At 43.2% G+C, this 21,187-nt stretch overlaps 1 protein-coding gene across 1 annotated transcript; it reads left to right on the top strand.

Annotated features, from left to right (window-relative positions):
• Positions 1-557: 557 nt before the first annotated feature.
• On the top strand, positions 558-20,267 carry LOC133907147 (uncharacterized). Its single transcript, XM_062349187.1, has 6 exons — positions 558-715; positions 18,981-19,071; positions 19,191-19,213; positions 19,616-19,779; positions 19,827-19,862; positions 19,936-20,267. The coding sequence occupies exons 1-6, from the start codon at positions 558-560 to the stop codon at positions 20,265-20,267; spliced, it is 804 nt and encodes a 267-aa protein (XP_062205171.1).
• Positions 20,268-21,187: the final 920 nt, after the last annotated feature.

Genomic DNA, 21,187 nt, shown 5'->3' with positions numbered 1-21,187 from the left:
CGTAGTCATGCTGCTTATTTTTTTTTAGGTGGAGTTAGGTGTCGGCTACTCTAGCCCTTGACTGGTTGCCTTGTGGGAAAATGGCGCCACCGATTTTGTTTCTTTAGTTTTGTTTTTGCTTGTGATATTTATTGTAAGTTAATGCTAGATGAGCCTTGTAGTTTGTCTTTTTGTATCAACTTATTTTTTTTGTAATCCTATTTCTTCATCATGTTGTGATATTCATGTTGTTGAGGTATACGTGGGTAATAGCTTTACTAGGAGTTACCAACGCACATATACCACAACTGCTAGAATTAGATTCACTTTAATCATCAGTGGCTACGATTATTGTGGTGAGATGAGGGTTAGCACGCGGCACGTCGAAAGACATATGTGTGCTAGTTCTCATCTTGTTAAATGATCATCCTGGTGATTAATTCGAATTTAATTTGGACGGGTCCTGACATATACCAGCGCATATTGTGGTAGCCATAGTAAATGGCAGGATTGGCCCCTCACCAGTTCCAGCTGCCAGAGGAGGTTCGGTGCCCACCGAGCTGATTGAGGATGGAGACATGGAGCTGTCAGCTAACAACTTCGAGGAGGAGGACCCTAGTAAGCGTGAGCTTATTAGTGACCACGACTACGACAACAGCACCGACAGGGTCTCCGACCCCGCTTCTACCCAGACACCAGCAGGAACCCCCTCACCTGTTGAGTCAAATGCTGATAGGTCCACATGCGACGCTTGAGACAACGCATTGTGGCTAGTTAGTAATAAGAGTAGGTCCTTTAGTAGCTTTTGTTGTAAATAACCATGTGGTCTGATGCTCTACAAGCATGCTTTTGTCATTTACTAGACTGAAAACTTTGGTATTAGTGGCCTAGTGGAGATAGTCCTAGGTTTGTTTAATACATGTTGCATGTGCTTGTGTATGGTGTTGCTTTTTGTTGTCTCTTGATTGCATGATTGGCAAGGATTACTCTTGCTTCTATCTTGCTTGCCCCTAAGCTTGTAGCCCTATCTTAGCTCTTGCTTCCTCTCTAAACTTTAGAGAATAGACAGAGTCATCTAGGTAGTCATCTCACCTTTAGCAAAAACGCCAGAAGGCCCTCATCGTCATAGCTCTCGAGAGTGGATCTAAAATAGGAAGCGTAATGGGATCCAGAGGGAGGGCTGCTACGGACCAAGTGCGAGAAATGGTGAAGTCCTAAGAGAGGGAGTGAGTTAGGACACTTAGAAACCTAAACTAAATTGGCTCTAAAAACTTCACAAGATAAACCTATATCAAATTCTATCTAAATATGCTTTAGGTTTATCTAGTGTGTCTACTTTACCATTCAAGAGGATTGCAACCTACTTTAGCAAGGTAAATTGTAAGTATGTAAATGCGGAAATGTAAATAAGGTAGAGAGATAAACTTGGCACAAGGAATACTTATCCAATGGTATCGATGGTATGAATGCCACCTCTAATCAATGTTGAAGCTCTACAAATGATATGCTCTTGGTCGGCATGACTTTTCCGATCATGGCTCTTGAGCTACCAAGTCATTAAGACAATGTCTCAAGCACGATGAGCCACCAAGCCACCAAGGCAAGATCTCACTACTAGCCTCTCTTTTGGTCACTTGCCGCCATGATCACTTCAGAGCTTGAGCCAACAAGACAAGGGTCTCTGCATCCCCGTACACGTATCTTACCGTTGCTCCACACCAAGTTGGAGGGTCAACAAGCTTGAGCCACCAAGGCCCAAGATGTCGGTGATTCACCAAGACTCCAATGTGCCGACGTACCACTCGGTACAAGTTAGGATCACTCATTGATTCCTTCTTCAAGCTGCAACACCTAGCTACAACTCACTATAGGCCTATAAGCACTAAACACTCTCTAATCTTGTGCTTAGTCTCCTTGGATGATCACTTTAAGCACTTTGGTGGCTTAGATGTCTTCTTAAGTGTGTATGAGCTTCCTCTAGACTCCAGCAGCATACCACACCTTCAAATGACTGAGTGAATGGGTCTTTATAGCCTCAAACACGCAAACTAGTCGTTTCCCAACGGTTCAGAAAAGCTGTTAACACCGGATGATCCGGTGAGAATAGTAGTACTAATACCGGATCGTCCGGTAAGTACAAACTCATAAACTAGCCGTTGTAACTCAACTCAAAGCCTTTGTGAACACCGGACATTCCAGTGTGCTTTAAAATCTATCATCGGACCTTCAGATGAGTTCACTTGAGCCAGATCACGCCACTTCTTCTCTGCAAGAAATGCTCTGGTGCATTGATCTTCAGAGCAACGGACCTTCCAGTGGGTTGTTCCTCATTCTTCAACACTTGCAGTTGCCTCTGCAAGAAATGCTCCTGTGCTATACTACGGTGTTCACAAACCAAGCATCGGACCTTTCGGTAGGTTGATCTTCAGTCTTCTGCAATTGTGTCCTTCTCTGCAAGAAATGCTCCAGTGTTACCGAGTGCAGATCACTGGACTATATAGTGAGGTCCTCAGCATTCTCTCTCTTTGTAAGAAATGCTCCGGTGATTTCAACACAAAGAGCACCAGACTATCCGGAGAGGCTATCTGTAACACCCTGATTTTCAGATTTCTCAAATTTCTAAAATTTTCCAAGATTATTGAATAGCTTCACCAGTAGAATAGGTTTCAAACCTATTTTCTTAATCAATCAATCAATATATGTTATTATTTTATGTGTATTGCATGCTGAGTTTTGTTAGGAGCCAAGTAAATGCATTAGAGTTCTTTTTCTTTTCTTTATCTTTGGTGTTTTGAGTGAAAAAGATTTTGAAAAGGTTTTTACAAAACTCAATAGTGAATAAGTTAAGGATCTTAATGGTTGGAATTCAAAGTCTTTAAATTCATCATCTATTCAATCTTTGATCATACCTGATCCTTCTCCAGGTCAATTCAAATCTTCTAAAAATCCTTGTTTACAGCCAATCTCTTTTTTCTCAAATTCTACCCAAAATCTAAATTCAAATTCCTTATCTACTCCTATTCTTGTTCAACCTCATTTTTCGTTTCTCTCAAATTCACTCCAAACTCAATTCAAATTCAAATCCTATTCAAATTTTTCTGCAAAAGTTTCTTTTCTAAACCCTAGATATACCTAAAGTGTCTTTGGGCTCAATCTTGCTCAAGTCCAAACCCTTAGCTAAGTCTTTTAGATGGCCCAACAAAGGATCCACGAAATCTGCAAATTTTCGCGGAGTCCTGGACAGCCTCATCTTCGCATAACATTTCGGACCTCAAAACGGCCTCAAATGCAAATATTGAAAATATCAAAGTTGTATGTCTCTTCGAGAGCTTCGATTTGAACCTATGGAAGTCACCTTTTGGATAATGGAGATAGGAGTTATGGCCCCCGGAATCAGTGCTACGCAGAGAAGTCCGAGTTCAAACAGTTTATCTTGTGGAGCATTTTTGGAAATCAAGATGATATTTTCAGAAGTTCCAATGACTACCAAAGTTGTAGATCTTTTCTAGTAATACAATTTAGAATCAAGAAACGTCTAATTTGGAGTCCAGACGATAGAGATATTATCCTCGGAATAAAGAGCTGCAAAAAAGGACATCGTAACCGACTCGAACTCGAATCCGATTCGTGTTCGCTTTGGACTCCACCTCATCCAGCCGCTCCTAGCCCTATAAATATGAGTTGCACGCCCTATCCTACCTCTATTCCATGCCCCCAAGCCCTAGAAGTCGCTGCTGCCCTGCCCATGCGTTGCCGGAGCGCCGCCGTTCGCCGGAGCCACCGCCGCCGCCACCCGTGATGTGCTACGTCGTCTTCTCCGTGAATCCTCATTCTTCCACCATCAAAGCAAGGTGAGGACCTCTTCTTCTCCTCCCTTACTACTATTTTAGAATCATACTAAGTCCCTAGCCAAGCCCTAGCCCTAGCCAAAGCCCGATCTACGCCGCCACGGTCGTCGCCGTCGCGGACAGCCGCGCTGTAGCCGATTGGCACCAATGTTCCTGACCGATCAGAGGTCAAATAACCAAGCCCTTTCACCGGTTCATGTCCCATGATGTTCCCCACGTCCTCACCAACCATGTCGGCCAATAGATTAGCCAAACTATCAAAATTAAGGTCGACATACCGGCTGTCCAGTTTTTTAACGCGTTCTGCGCGCGCACCAGATTTGCATTCGCGTTCTCCGTCAATCCGAAAGCCGTATGGATGCACCAACTGCATCACGGCGTGTCCCATTGAGTCTTCTACATTACCCTAGGAGCCCATCCCCGTTTGTGCAGTGACACGACCAGGACACCATTGCCAACCACAGCACATCACAACCATCACTCATCTCATCTATGCTTATCATTCTTCCTCTCAGTGGATGATCTACTCAAAACTATGCATAGCATTGTGTTTCCGGCTTATATGAACATCTTTGTTCAAACGGTTTCTCAAATTTCATAGCCAATTTCCTGGAACGCGAGCATCTTTGTTTTTGCATTTGTTCGTGGTCACCACCAAACCTAGAAGCGGTCATCGCTGTTTTGCTGCTACCTCGGATGACCCCTTCCAAAACCAACTATACCGCTAAGTTAGTCTTTCCGCGTTCTACGCCATGCTCCCCTCGTTTCACTGAAACACCACTGAAGCTGACATCAATGTCTGTGGCCACGTGCCCGATCGCCATCTCCGACGAAACCCGAACCACCACCGCTACATAGAGTCACCAGCAGTATCCTTAACCTAGAAGCGTAACCTTCGGCCTTTTTGATCCATCATAGGTGGTCGATACTAGATCACAGCGTATCCCTTCTTTAATCCAAGATATTACTTGCATAGCCTGCCAAGTTAATGCACATCATTCTTCTTAGCCTAGTCAGCGAAGTCTAATCTGCCCTACACTTCTTGAATCTTGCGTAAGGATGTTGTCAAGCCTGACACAGTGATAGATAGTTCCGGTAAATCAGCATTTCCTTTTCAGTCTAATTTATCTCCCGAAAGCTGTTCTCTTTTCATCTTAACTCCGATTTAGCCGATTCTTGTGTCTAAAGGTTTCTAAAATCATCCATATCCAACCATAGTGTTTTTAAAGTGTTTTGCTGATGTTTGATATGTTGTTCTTAGTGTTTCCTTTGTGTTGTTTGTCGGTTGTTCTTGCGATTAGTCGATAATGTTCCGGAGCAATTCGAGTGACTTCAAAACCAAGATTTCGACAACACTAAGCAGTATTGGGCAAAAGGCAAGTGTCCTTGATCATATTGAACCTATGTTTTTAAATATTTTGTTTTACAAAATTGCATGCAATATCTGTCAATATGATGGGTAGTCACCTATGTTAGGATTTTCACTAGATTTTCCCTTATCATCCCTTGGATCCTAGATGGTTTATGGTTAGGTGTCTTTGTGGGTAGATTGCTTAGCCATGCGTTTGGGTGTTGAGAAGTGTCAAAATCTTGACTAATGAACATATACAACATTGATGGTTAATTTTTTAATGATCTAGCAATATGGAACCTTGGGCCTTGAGCAAAGTAGTTTTGATGGTTGTCGTGGTTATGATGTTGGTTTAGTGTTTGCTCAAGTAACCTAAGTAAGGACCGGTTCGTGGAGCGACAACTCAAGAAATAACGTACCAACCACGAGACTGATATGGGTAAGACGTGACATACTGATTAGAGTCTGTCCAGTGTGTGTTGGGTCAGCACAAAAGGGGGTTTCTGGGTAGGAGTTTAGCTTGCGTAAAGCTTGACGGTGAAACCTAGTGGGCAGACACATACTGGATTAGTCTCTGGTTAGTAGAAAATGTTATACAATGATTCTTGGCGGTACACCACTGACGTGTGTTAAGTGTTTCGCGAACATGGCAACATGGAATTCACTAACTCGTGGGGAAAGCTGGACAACCTCTGCAGAATGTAAAACTGTTATAACAGCCGTGCTCATGGTTATGAGAGACTTGGATCCTCGCATGATTAGTGGGTTGTGGTTATGGTTCTGCTACAGGGAGTACTAGATGGTTGTGGTTCTGGTTCTGGTACAGGGAGTACTAGATGGTTTTGGTTATGGTTCTGGTACATGGAGTACTAGATGGTTTTGGTTATTGTACAGGAAGTACTAGAATGTTATTGTATGCAAGGTGGGGAGCCTTGTGTGTTACGTGTTGGATTGTATGGGTTACATTCACTTAATAATTGCTTAATACTTTTGAGTCCAAATATATTTTCATTACTCGCATTTACGCAAATATACCATATGTTAGCCTATTCTTGGTATAAGCCTGCATATCATTACTTTCCCCCACTTGCTGAGCGCGTCATGTACTCACACTTGCTATTTTCCCTATACCATGCGACATGTATGCTGCTGCTCAGTGAGTGAATATGTTGAAGACTATCAAGACGAGGTTGTGACGTTCTAGGCGCGTGTGTCCCGGTCAGTTGCTTGCGGTGTTGTTGGGCACCAGTGATTCTGTTCCACTGCAGATATCTTCATAGAAGACAATATATGTCAATTGCTGTAAGAGTTTAACTTTTATTTAATAAAAGTATTGCTTTTGTTACTTCACCTGTGACGTCCTTATGTGTGTTGAACATCCTGGGCACACATAAGCCGCATCTGATTTTGTCCGTTAAAACCGGGTGTGACCCTATCAGTCTCTATGCATAATGCTCCAGCGAGTGTAAACTCTATTGCACCGGACTATCCAGTGAGGTCAGTTCTCCTAGGACTTCTCCAATTCAATCAAACTTTGTTCCGGTTGCGGTGGCTTCTTGATGTATTGCTTTCATAAGACCTACTAACATACATTTTTGACAAATATGTTAGTCCCAATGACTATATTGTCATTAATCACCAAAATCATAATCGTGACATAATACAGTCATTTTAGCTACACCAAGGTAGAGACAAAGGCAGGGCTGTCAACTCCCAACCTAGCCGGGAACCAAGTGAATAGAAAGTCCCGCAAAGCCACCACAACAGTCAAAGGACCCCACTACCCCCACCACCAGCTAATGACCTAGTGGCAGTGATGGCCGATCAAACCCATCTACTAGAGGCCATAGCACAAGGAGGAAACAACAGCCGAGGTTATGGACCTCAGAATAAGATGTTAGAGTTCATGAGGATCAAACCTCCAACCTTCGATAGTACCGAAGACCCCTTAGAGGCTGATGAGTGGCTTAGGGCCATCACCAGAAAGCTCAAAGTCATCAACTGTGAGGGCCAAGACAGGGTGAATCTCGTCGCCCATCAACTCACCAGAGCAGCAGCAGAATGGTGGGATAACTACTCCGAAGCATCAGTGAATGCTGATGCCATCACTTTGGAGGAATTCTGCAAGCAGTTCCGGAAATACCATGTACCGAAAGGGACTATGGAAATGAAGACTGATGAATTACATAGCTTGAAGCAAGGATCAATGAAAGTAAACTAATACATTAGAAAGTTCATCCATTTGTCCCGTTATGCACCAAAAGACATATCAACCGACAAAAAGAAGCAGCATCGCTTTAAGAAAGGACTACAATGCAACTTGTATTTCCAAATTGTACATGTCATCTACCCTGACTTCAATACCCTGATAAATAGGACCATCCTTTTAAAAGAGGCTTGTGAACCCATGGAGGCAGAACGGAAGAGAAAGTTTTCTAACCAGAGACAACAACGTAGTAGGTTCCAAGGGCCAAGACAAAACCAGTGCCAGAAGTCCCACCATCAGCAACAATGGGCTATGCAATATTAGACTTCGGGATCCACATCCCACACACTAGCATTAGATCCCCGCAATTCCAACGCAGGGCAGTCCCAACAGAGCATCACCCCAACTCTAGCAAATACGCAGAGAACATGCTACATCTGTCATCAGCCAAGCCACTACATGAAAGACTGCCCCAATAACAATCGGAGCAATGCTCTAGCCCGTTCAGCCCCTAGAGCCCCAGTAGCAGGAGCAAGACGAGGAGGGAACCAGTCAGCCGAACAATCACGGAACTATGGACGAGACCGCCTAAACCACATTGATGCGCAGGAAGCCCAGGAAGCACCGGAAGTCATACTTAGTGAGTTCCCTATCAACTCAACCCTTGCAGTCGTCTTGTTAATTCTAGAGCTTCACATTCATTTGTTTCTATAAAGTTTGTTGCACTTCATAAGTTACCATATGTGGTTCTTAAGAACCCTAAGCTTATTCAATCCCCTTCCGAAAATATCTGGTGTTGCCTAGGATGCCCCCAGGTTAAACTCTGTTTAAGTGTGGTAGAGTTTCTAGCAAACCTAGTTATTCTGAATTCCAATGGAATAGATGTCATCCTGGGAATGGATTGATTAACAAAGCGCAGAGGCAATATAGCTTGTGATTGTAGGACAGTTACCCTACTCAATCACAAAAGAATCATGGTAGAGTTTGAGCCTAAAGGACCAAAATCTGGTCCAATGGTATGCAACTTATTTGCCTAGTCAATAGAAGATGTGATAGTGATATGTGAGTACCTAAATGTATTCCCAAAGGAATTACCTGGTATGCCATCAGACGATGACATAGAGTTCATTATTGATCTCTTACCCAAAACAACCCTGATTGCCAAGAGACCCTATAGAATGACAGTCAATGAACTAGAGTTATTGAAGGAGCAGATTAGAGAATTGCAAGTAAGTGGTTTCATTAGACCTAGTTCTTCACCATGGGGATCACCAGTTCTATTTGTAGAGAAGAAAGATAGGAGCCAAAATATGTGTGTTGATTACCGTTCCTTGAATAAAATGATCATCAAGAACAAGTACCCGCTACCCAAGATCGATGATCTGTTCTATCAGCTAAGAGGAGCAAAATATTTCTCAAAGATAGATTTGAGGTCATGATACTAGCAGTTAAAGATCAGGAAGAGTGATATCCAGAAGACCGTCTTAGTAACAAGATATGGATTGTATGAGTTCACAGTCATGTCATTTGGACTGACAAATTCCCTGACTTACTTCATGAATATGATGAATATGGTGTTCATGGAAGAACTAGACAAGTTTGTGATAGTGTTAATTGATGATATTCTCATCTACTCAAAGAGTGTTGAAGAGCATGAACAATATCTAAGAGTGGTTAGGGAAAGGCTAAGAGCACATCAGCTCTACGCCAAATCCAGCAAGTGTGAGTTTTGGCTTCAAGAAGTGGCATTTCTTGGACATGTTTCATTTTTCTCATCAACTCAAAGAGTAACTTTTGCAACATTTGAAGCTTTGGCTAACTCGAGTATTTTAGCCAAATTTTCATTTTCTCCTTCTCTTTAGCAAGGGTGTGAGGAACAGTGACATCCTAAGAGGGAGGGGTGAATTAGGACACTTAGAAACCTAAAACAAATTTGCTATAAGAAAACTTCACAAGATAAACCTATCTCAATTTCTATCTAAATATGCTTTTGGTTTATCTAGTGTGTCCACTCTACCGCTTAAGAGGACTGCAAACTACTCTAGCAAGGTAAATTACAAGTATGTAAATATGGAAACATAAATAAGGTAGAGAGACAAACTCGGTACAAGGGATTTTTATCCTGTGGTATCGATGGTATGAATGCCACCTCTAATCCACGTTAGAGCTCCACAAAGGATATGCTTCTGGTCGATTATTCTCTTTCGGTCACGGCTCTTGAGCTACCAAGTCACCAAGATAAGGTCTTAAGCATGATAAGTCACCAAGGCAAGGTCTCACCACTAGCCTCTTTTCTGATCATTTGCCGTCGTGATCACTTCAGAGCTTGAGTCACCAAAGCAAGGGTCTCCGCGTCCCCGTACACGTGTCTTATCACCGCTTCACACCAAGTCAAAGGGTCAACAAGCTTGAGCCACCAAGGTCCAGAATGTCGGTGAGTCACCAAGACTCTAAGGTGTCGATGTACCACTCGATACAAACTAGAATCACTCTTTGATCCCTTCTTTAAACTGCAACACTTAGCTACAACTCACTCTAGCTCTATAAGCACTAAACACTTTCTAATCTTGTGCTTAATCGCCTTGGATGATCACTTTAAGAACTTTAAGAACTTTGGGGGCTTGGATGTCTTATCAAGTGTATATGAGCTTCCTAGACTCTAGCAGCATACCACACCTTCAAATAACTGAGTGGAGGGATATTTATAGTCTCAAACCTGCCAACTAGTCGTTTTCCTAATAGCCCAGAAAAACTGATAACACCGAATGGTCCGGTGATAATAGTAGTACTAACATCGGATCATCAGGTGAGTACAAACTCAGAAACTAGCTGTTGGGACTCTACTCACAGCCTCTATGAACACTGGACACTCCGGGGTGCCTTTAAATCCATCACCGGAACTTCCAGTTAGTTATCTTGAGCCATCCGAACCTTTACAGCCTCTCTGTGTAAAATGCTCTTGTGCATCCATCTGGTGTTCATTCCATTCACACCGGACCATCCGGTGAGTTGAATATTCTCTTCTTTTCCCTGAAAATGCTCTGATGCAACTATCTCTGTGATCACCGGACTATCTGGTGAGTTGATCTTCATTCTTCAGCACTTGCAGTCGGTTGTGCAAGAAATGCTCCGGTGCCATACTCCGGTGTGCACAAATCAAGCACCGGACCTTCCAGTGGGTTGATCTTCAGTCTTCTACACTTGTATTCTTTTCTGCAAGAAATACTCCAGTGTTACCCAGTGCAGATCACCAGACTATCTGGTGAGGTCCTCAACCTTCTACCTCTTTGTCAGAAATACTCCGGTGAGTTCAACACAGAGCACCGGACCTTTCGGTGAAGTCATCAGCCTTCACTTGGCCTCTGGATACAATGCTCCGGTGAGTTCAACCCCTCTGTACTGGATCTTCTGGTGGAGCAAATTTTTCTGGAACTTTTCCAATTCAATCAAATTTTGTCCCAGGTGCGATGGCTTCTTGATGTATTGCATCCATGAGACCTACTAACAAACATTCTTAACAAACATGTTAGTCCAATGACTATGTTATCATTAATCACCAAAATCACAATCATAGTCTAATAGTGTCATTTTTTCTACAAAGAACATTCTCGAGTTCAAGGTTTCTCTCTTTTTCAAAGATGAGCAATTCTTCTTGCTTCTTGAGAGTTTTCTCTTGACCTTCTATTGTCTCAAGCAATTCATACATGCTAGGTAAAGATATTTTGCTCAAATCATCTAGCAAGTAATCATCACTATCGCTACTGCTACATGCTCACTAGTAACATCAATATTATGGGATTTGATAGTAGATGATACCTTGCACCCTTTTGTCATAAGACAAATGGGTGATTCGTCGTTGCTGGAATGATCAAAGGGCGACTTGGTCGGTGGGGTGGTTGCAAAAGCTATAGTGGCAACACCTTCATCCTCATCAGAGTTGGTGTCAGAGTCGTTTGAGTCTCACTCTTGACCAATGTGAGCTTAGCCTTTGTAGTTCTTCTTGTGATACTTGCTCTTCCCTTTCTTGTTGCACTTCTCTTTCTTCTCATTATCTTTCTTGTTTTGACAATTTGCTATGAAGTGACTCGATTCACCACACTCATAGCATCTTCTTAATGAATGCCTTCTCTTTGACTTGCCGGAGGTCTTGCTTCTACCATCCTTGTTGTAGTCACTCTTCTTCAGAAACTTGTTAAATCTCTTGACAAAGAATGGCATGTCTTCCTTCTCTTGGAGATCTTCACTCTCATCTTCACTTATGCTTGATTCGATTTATTTTCTTGCTTTCAAAGCTAGATCTTGTTTCTTTGAGCTTAAGCTTTGAGTGTTAAGATCATAAACTTCCTTGGACTCTTGTTGCATCAAATCATATGCTAAAATTCTTCCAAGGAAATCATGAGGTGTGAGAACATTGAAGTCTTGTCACTCACGGATGAGTGTCACCAATGTGATATTTCTTGGAGTGATAGCACGAAGCATCCTCTTGACAATGAAGTTGTTGATCATGTCCTTGCATTCAAGCCCTTTGATCTCATTCACGAGTAGGCTTAGATGGTTGTACATATCACTTGGCGTCTTCATCATTGCTCATGGTGAAACGATCCAACTTGCTCTTCAATAACTCAGTCTTTGACTCTCGGATGCTTGAAGTGCCTTCATGGGTATCATATGCGCCAAATAGAAGAATTAATAGATTTCAAATGCATTTTTATCTTATGCTTCCATGCGGCATAATATGTACCATTAAAGTAAGGTGCTCTACCGAAAGGACTTGAAATATATGAAGATGCATTTGAATACTCGTATGGAATTCTAGCTCCGCCCCTTTTCTATCACTTCAGATCCATCACCTTTCTCCGTCATGTTGAATTCTCCAAGCGGTTAAGCCTAAGAGATTAGGCTCTGATACCAATTAAAGGGTCGAGATAGCAGCATAAGGGGGTGTGAATAGGCGCTTTTGCAAAATATTAAAATAGCACATCGGAAATAGATCAAATGTTCCGATATGAAATATCGAATGTTCCGACTTACACCAAAAGTTTCGATATTGACAATCAGAACTTCTGATATGCCTGATATTTGAATCTAGCTAGATCTCTGAGCAAGAATGAGTTAAACTACAAAATGCAAGATGCAGCAGGAGATGATGCTATTCATTTTGAAGTAGAATTAGCAAGCACAAAGTCTAACTCAAGATAATAACCGAATTGCTCGAAAACACATAAGATGAGAGAAATGACCAAAGAGGGGAGACTCAAAGGATTTTTTCCCCGAAGTTTGGATATTTGAGGGGATCCTACGTCTCCATTGAGGAGCTCGGTCGCACTTGAGCCGGGTCTCTTTCAACCCTTTTCCTTGTGAAGTTGCACAAAGCACTCATCTCCACTTGGTATTCCTTCTGTTTTGAAGGCGGAATCCGGCCTTCACAAACTCATCATGGCACACCACATTAGATTGGGGCTCGTGGGTGACTCCTAGCCGTCTAGGAGGCCTCAATGTCTAAGAGTAACAAATGCGCATGAAGAATGCTTGGAGATGAATCCTAGTGCTCAAAGATGAACTCAAATTTACTTTCACCAGATCTCTCACTCAAATCCCTTTCTCAAGATGAAGCACAAAGCAAGGAAGAGGAGAGGTACTCTTTGGGACCCTAGAGAGGTTTTTCTTGCTCAAGCAAGCAGCAACAGCCCACATCAGAACTTCTGATCAGTGCAAAGTAACAGTCATGATCTACTCCACCCAAACCAAAAACTAGAATAAAGCACATATCGAAACTTCTGACCTAACATATCAGAAGTTTCAATTAACAACTTGAGCCAAACAAAGAGCCTGGGAATATGAGGATATCGGACTGTCCGACTGACATCGGAACTTTCGATATCAACATCAAAACTTCCAATTAGCGAACTAAAAACCAACCCAAGACCCTAGGATTTGAGGAACTTCAGACATTTCGATCCACATCAGAACTTCCGATCCAAAAAATCGAAACATCTGATTAAATCGAAACCAAAAACCCGATAGCCTAAAACATCTAACACACTGAACATTCCAACTGGTATCGAAACTTCTGATTAAATCGATTGTAACTTCCGATCAACTCAGAACATTTTCAACCCAAGTGTCCGTGTTGTGAATTGTGTCTCTCATTCTTAAGATAAACTTTGAGTACTAAGTTCATGTCAAAGCTTTCAACATTTCATCACTCTTAATAGTACGACATTCCTATATTCAATTAAAATAAAATGTTATAATCTTAGGAATATTCAACTGTCATCTTCTTTCTTCATTTTTGGGGATTGCCAACATTTTTTAGCTTTCATCATTGTGACTTTTACCTATTCAAATACTCATTGCACATATTAGTCCCATGATCTTATCGTTAATCATCAAAACCTATATAGGAGGCCTAGATGCACTTTCAAGTACTTAGGTCGAGGATACTCTTGTGGGCATGAGTTACCTATGTGGTATTCATTGCCAGAAGATGTCTTCCCTGGTTGCTTAAGGACCGAGTCGTTTTGCCACCATGCTTAAGCCACCCTAGTGCAACCATTCATCCTACATGGGCATGACTTCACTTTTCTTTCACCGAACTGGGTTAGGCATGATACTAGGAGGCTGAGAGCAGTGAGCAGTGAGCAGTCAAGTGACTATTTGGTCATCTGTTTGAATGTGCAGGGACCGACGAGTGCTTAAAAATGGACCCTGCCATTTAGTACAAGACCTCTAGTACTTGGCGGGTCTCGTAGAAAAACCTGACAGGATAAGTGTTTGAAGAGTCTCAGTATGATTCGTTCCTCTGCTTATAACAGTTGGAGGCTGAACGTATTGTGTAGGTACAGTGTACAATCTCTGTAAAGTATAAACCTATTCGAATAGCTATATCCATGGTCATGGACATGCGAAGGTAGAACCTTTTTTACTAGACTCAGGGTGCGCATATCTTGATGAGTGAGTGTATGAACTAGATGTTCGTGTGATGAGGTTGCTGGCTTAGTCCCACAGAAACTATGCGGTACTAGAGGTACACCAGATGTGATGATAGGGACTACATAGTGAGGTGTAGCCCCTCCCAGGATCGAAAAACCCTAGAAATACCTGTTACTTGGTTTTATTGCTCAAAATATTTTAAAGGTTAACAGTAGAGAGTACACTTGAATACCTGCATAAAATTGCTTTACGCTTAAAACTAAATCGTAAAGCCTTAACATTGAATTATCCTTTATGCATCTATCAACACATTGAAGTAGTATAGGACTTGCTGAGTACCTTCCATACTCACTCTTGCTATCATTCAGATGAGAAAACAAATGCTGCCAATGCTGGTGTTTCACTCATTCCAAACATGCTAATTTATGTATTTGAACTGATGTATTGTATAACTATATATGTATCACGGGCATGCCAGTATGCCAACATCTACAAAAGAATAGGAGACAAAATATAATTGAAACATGTAACTTTATTCATTCATTATTGAAATCATAAAGTACAGTTTCATAGATACAATATCTCACACATACACAATACGCGTGTGCTACCGACTATTTTTCTTCTAGCGGTTGTTGATTCTGGTTCCCATGGTCTCGCAAGACCTCTGGTTAATTACGGCTGGTTTCTCGGACAACCTCTGATTAAGCTGTTGCTGATCATTGTTAGGTCATCTCTGAGTCTGTAAGGCTGTAGACACACGCATCAAAGACAAAGTAGAGTGAGTGTTAGACAATAAATAAAAGGAAAAGGCAAGACAAATAGTCTAGCATGAGCTTTATGGATTGTTTATATATCCCAGACCATCATTAGCTGAATAGCCTCAGAATTTGTATAGTCCCTCATCATCGGTCTCGTCCTCAGGTGACATATATAAGACCGAAGAGAAAGGTTATGGGCATGGTCTCTCGTATAGCTACAACCGGCATTACCCAAGAGCCCAACGATCGGCTTAGCCACACTAAACCCTCCCTCGACCTCAGCCCTAGCATCATAGGTCTCGGCAACATAGGCAACATTCCCCCGTTAGCCTCACTGCCATCATTGGTTAACTCAAAGGCAACAGACAACCGCAAGTCAAACCAACAAATCTATTACCAGCTTCACAAAAAGAAGCTTATCAGTGCTATAACCATCAATCCCTCAGAGAAAGCAAGAGCTACAACCTCAACTTTATTGCCATCAATCATCAGAGAAATGAGCATTACTAGTAACAGCTCAACAAGACTGACGATAGCAAGAGGCCAAACCCACAGCCACCAAGTCCCTCATCAAACCGCCAGCAACCATAGTTCAAACCCCTTCATTACTAAAGGAATGGGCAACTAAACCGAGCTATCATAACGGGACAGCCGCAGGTAACAGACAACAATTTCCATTAAGACAGTAACAGATGATTAATAACTGGACAGCAAAGGGCTAACACCATCAGCCACCTGAGAATAGGCAACCAAATACAACAATAGTGCCCAAAATCCGTTGACATAGAAGGAAATGCCAAAGCATTATCCTGATGTCCCAAACACGCCAACGCATTAATGCTTAGCATGGACATCTCAACAGTGCGGCCAGCATACAGCAACCAGAGTGCTGCAAAGATCATCAGAACACCAGCACAAACACACGCCCGCAAGTATCCTGACGGCAGCAAACACAGACCTGGCCAAAGCATCTCAACACGGTAGAATACATCTTCACTAGGCCGGCCGGAGCACACGCATGGAGGCCAACTCAACGGCACAACCAAAAACTCACGAGGCACACACGTGCGGCGGCATGGCCCACCTAACCAGCGGCATAGCCCACCCTGCCGATAGTGCGTACACACGACAAAGGCCATACAGATCATCGCAACGGCGAGGCACACATGCATTCCAATCGGACTAAAATCAAACTCGACACGCTTGCATGGCACAGAGACACGCATGGCTAGAGACAAAACCAAATTCAACGGTCACAGCATGAAGCCAGTCGGGCCAAAGCAAAACTCAACGCACTCGTGCAGCACGGGGCATACATGGCTAGAGACCCACACAAATCAGAAAGGACCCAACAATGGCTCACAAAGCAGCGGCCCCGCGCTCCACGGCCATGGTGCGAGCACTGACCAGAACTCAACTCGACGGCCACAGTACGAAGGCCGGCCGGAACACACCTGCATCACACAATCACAGCAACGAAGGCCGACCGGATCACCACCACAAAGCAAAGAACCACCGGCCAAAGCACACAGCATAACCTCCACGGACGCGGCACAAGCACCGGTCAGACTCCATCACCAAGCAAAAGAACATCTGGCCAACACACAGCACCTCTTCTACGGATGTGGCAATAAGAGCTGGCCGGACACCATCACAGACAAAAGAACTACCTGCTCGCATGGCGTGGAGCAAGGCCGACTGGTGTAGACACCTGCTTGCGCATGGCCATGGCACAAAGGCCAATCGGCGCTCCTGTAGCAGAAAGAAGGAGGAGAAGGGGGCGTCTACTGTGGAGACCCACCAGCGAGAGAGATGGCGGCCATGGCGCTCCGGCAAGGAAGAACGGCGACGACAATGTGGTGGATTGAAGCAGCGGTGGCTCTCTCTCTCTATCTCTATTCTCTCGGATCCAACCCCCTCTCTATGTTGCCTCCTCCACATCCGCAGGCACCCCCTCCCAGCCTCTTATAGCAGCGGCTAGGGGTCTTCCCTCGCGGAGGAATCAGATCGAAGGCGCTCAGGTTTTGGGGAAGAGATAGGGATGGGAAAAGATAAGCATGGGGATGAATTGGTTGAGCAAAGCATGCGGCGGTAGCGGTCCACTAGCCAGAGGAGATGGGGAGAGGAGCACACACGGCCAGACGGCTTGGGTCCGAGAAAGGGCAGCGTGACTCGGCATAGGCCATGGGCAAGGCGGTGCATGCGAGAACGAAGAGAAATAGGAGCTGCCCCCCCCCCCCCCCCCGCCAGGGCAGCTCGGTGACGTGATAAGGAGGAGATGGGGCGATTGAGCTAGGCCAGTTCAGCGAGGGAGAAGGAGGTCGGCCAGCTGGGATGGGCCACGCTGCAGGGAGAAGAGAAGGGAAAGAGGGCTGGGCCGGCTCGGGCTGGCAAAAGAGAAGGGGGAGGAGAGAACCCGGGCTGGCCTAAAAGAAATGGACCCACCTAGCTTTTTTTTTTCTTTTTTCTTTCTTTCCTTTTCATGTATATGTATAGACGCCGTTGAAAATATATAGCAAAATGGCGTCGTACAGCCGAAGGCGAAGGCAGGGATGAAGAGTAGACGTAGACATCACGTTCGCACCTTAGCTGCTTGTGGCTTTTGGTTGTTGTTTCCCGCTGTGCTTTTATTGGCCGTTAGGTCAAGTCTGTAATGCACTGTATTGTTTGTAAATCTTTTGTGCCCTGAACCTTAATATTTATGTTCGAAGTTTGATTGTGATACTACAAATATTATACTATGAGTATAAGTTTTGATCCAGGAACTGATACAGGAGGTATAGGAGATCCTGAGAATTAGGGTTAACAGGCAGGCCAGCCTCGGGCAAGGCTACGGATTGGCGATACCTCCTTGCGAGCTCTGGTAGCAGCTGCTCACATAAGGGTTAGGCACCAGCGACGAAAGCTCGCGGAAGGGTTTGACGGCCACGACGGCGGCTCGTGGCTTGGCAGTGGCGATGGATCTCTGAAGGTCTTACCAGCGGCCATGAGTGGATCTCTAAGGTCTTGGTGACAGCGCGGCTTGTAGCCAGGCATCGGCACCAACATTCAGGTTAGGTGTTCAACCGTCTCCTGCTCGATCTATCTGGTGTGAGAAGGATTCATGCAGGTCTGATTTGTGAAGAATATTTGTTTTCTTTTTTTTTCAAATGGGTCACGCAAAGTCCCTGCTACCATGTATCCAAGATGCAGTAATCAAGATCAAATTAGATGTTCAGGCATGCTTGTGTGACTAGCTATTGCAGCCTCACAGGTATCTGCACACTTCCTCTGATACCACTTCGGCGTTTGTTAGGTGTTTGAGCATCCCTGTTACTCCGTTAGGGTATTTAGCATTTAGTCACTTTTGGTTAATTAATCATGAGGAAGTAGCGGAAGACAAATTTCGAAGGGATCTAATTTTGGAAACACAAGTAAGCAATTATGGATACTAATCGTCCAATTGACATTGGCTATAACTATTTAAGTAGTTAAATTATGCGTTGGTCCAATTGGATAATGTTTAAAAATGAACATTATTTTTGTGAAGCAAAACAAATAGATTCATGGTGATTGGTGAATTTGTATATTCTTTGAACCAAATTATTTCTGTTAAACTGCTGCAAGGTGCCAAGGTTTTATTTCTGAATTTGATTAGCAGGGGACCGTACAGTGGAAATTTTCATTCTAAATGTTAAATTCCTATCTGATGGGCTGCTGCAGTATGGCTGCATATTGCGAACCACCTTGACGATGTTCATGCTAGAGGTAATCCCCTCGTGATGATGTCCTATGAACTTTTTGGCAGCACTACTCTTCTCTCTGTCAGTTTACATTTTAAATTCATGACCGTTTCATTTCATATCCTACATTTCTAACCATTTGTTTTGATCTTTGCAATTTTATCCTCCCCTATTCTGCAGTTTGTTCAAAAAAAGTTCTGTAGTGTTTCACAGAAGGAAGGTGCTGAGTACTGGAGATGAGCTGCAGGGAATACTGGAGATGAGCTTTAAGGTATTGCGAGACACAAATTGCAGCAGGGTGGAGGTTAGGCTCATAGATAATTAACTTAGGTTATACCATAAAGTGCATGATGGGTCTCTGCATTGGTTCTTACGTGTTATTTTGTGCAGATCTCAGGTATGCGCTACAGCACGTTACTTCCTTTAGCATTATTCCCATTGTTCTAGAAAATTTGTTTCATATTCACAAGATTAGTTTCTACCACCTCAAAATTAGTACAATTCAAGAGGAAATTATGCCTTTGCTTGTAAAGATGGTTACTTTGGTGAAAAGAAGAGTAGGTACATTAATTTATATCTAATTGATATAAGTTCCTCTTGACAAGAATATGAATGTTAAAGCCTTCCCTCAAATTCTGGAATACGTGTTTTTCGAAAAGGACTATAGAACTTCATGAAATAACTGAACTACATTGCTTAAGTAACATAAATTTTTATCTGAATTATGTGTTCTATATTTCTCTTGAACTTTAATGTCTCTAAGTTTCTTTTTATTTTATCTTTACTACTTAAAAAATACTTACTGGTTTCTGAAGCCTTCCTACACCCCCTGTGTTCTACCCTGTGGGACCACCCCATGTTTCGCAAGCCATCCACGTTCTGCCCTCGCTCCTGGCTCACGTGCACCTTGCCCACCCGCTCCTCACGCTGCCCCAACCTGCACAGCAGCCCTATTGCGCCTACCTTGCCGCCTCCTACGCCATGTCGTCGTCGCCTCCCTCGTCGCTCGTCTTCATTCCAACCCTCTGCTCCCCCGTGCTCCTCCGCCTCCGGCGCCTACACCCGCGTCGCGCCCCTGCCTCCGCTGTTGCTCCACCGAACCCTCATGCTCCTCACGCTCCTCGGGGCCTCGCCTTCATTTTCTACCCGTCCGCCCCCGCCACCCGCATCGCTGACCCTCGCATCGCACGCTTCTGCATCAACCCGTTGCCGCTCCCCATGCTCGACCTTGGCTTCGCGCTCTGCCTCCACGCCTGGAACCCCAGTCTTGTCCTCCCACTCCACTACCGTGCGGCCTCCATTGTTGCCTCCTACCGCGGCCACCTCAGGTCTGCCAAAGCGCGCCCCAGGTCCGGGAAGATCACAGATAGGGATGTGTCATACACCGACACTGAGGTGTGGGTGGACGCTAGGAGGGTGTCTGGATCTTCGTACTCTTGCTGTGCTGACAAATTACACTCTGTCTAGCTCAAGGTTATGTTTTGTGTATATTTCATTAATTAAATTATGAGAAATTTATTCTGATTACAATCAGCTTTAACTATATAAAATCTTATTAGTTAAAATAGAAGAAATTTACCGACAAGTCTTTTCTGCATGTTTATTTCAAATTTCTGTGTGCTGTTGGATAGTCTTACTCCTATATTTGTTACACCAACTAAACTGATGACTGAACCATGTGTCACCAACCTACCTTTTCCTTTTCCTTTGTTTGGCAGTGATCCACATAATGTATCTTTCCATTTCTTCATACCCGAAGGAGGCAACAGTGAATTTCCCTACCACAAGCTAAAAGTAGTATTAGCTTCGTTCTCGTATAGACATCGTCCTAAATACGTATAGTTAAATTTTAGAAACTTTGACTACTAATATACAAAAAATTATGGGATTTAGCATATGAAAATGATAATAGTGAATTTATTATGAAAAATAGTTTGACATCATCTAATTTTTATTAACTTTTACCAAGAGGTAGTTGTCAAAAGTAATGGTCAAACATGCTTATTGAAGACTATATTAATGTTCTAAACAACAAGTAAAAGAGAACAGAGATTCTTGGTACAAATATCACTATTACTAGGTGAGAAAAAAAAAACTAGCATGCCCCTTGTCTTCTTGCCATTGTGTCCAAAATCATACTTGTATCATCTGCGATCAGAAGCAAATCAAGAATAAGCTAAATGTTGCCACTTTAGATGGAAACTTCATTTGGTAGTTCCTCAAGGAATTGTCACCCCTTCTTATCGCAACAACTCAATTCTCCAAAAAGAGATATATTTATACCTCTGCAGACTCCATCATAAAGGTACCGAACATCCACTTGATCTATTTACTCAAACCCATCTCTAAACTCTTTGAAAAAAAAAATTGAACTGGTGAAGATACAT

Source organism: Phragmites australis, chromosome 24 (assembly GCF_958298935.1).
Source record: "Phragmites australis chromosome 24, lpPhrAust1.1, whole genome shotgun sequence".
In the NCBI taxonomy this organism is placed as follows: domain Eukaryota; kingdom Viridiplantae; phylum Streptophyta; class Magnoliopsida; order Poales; family Poaceae; genus Phragmites; species Phragmites australis.
The sequence above is the reverse complement of the archived record's forward strand: the minus strand, read 5'-3'. Positions and strand labels throughout refer to the sequence as shown.

What these genes read in the sequence shown, in the direction of transcription:
- LOC133907147 (XM_062349187.1), top strand. Translation starts at nt 558, where the DNA reads ATGGAGCTGTCAGCTAACAACTTCGAGGAGGAGGACCCTAGTAAGCGT. An exon ending in GTTGAGTCAAATGCTGATAG is followed by an intron (nt 716 to 18,980) that starts GTCCACATGCGA and finishes CCTATTCTGCAG; the next exon opens with TTTGTTCAAAAAAAGTTCTG. An exon ending in TCAGGTATGCGCTACAGCAC is followed by an intron (nt 19,214 to 19,615) that starts GTTACTTCCTTT and finishes TGGTTTCTGAAG; the next exon opens with CCTTCCTACACCCCCTGTGT.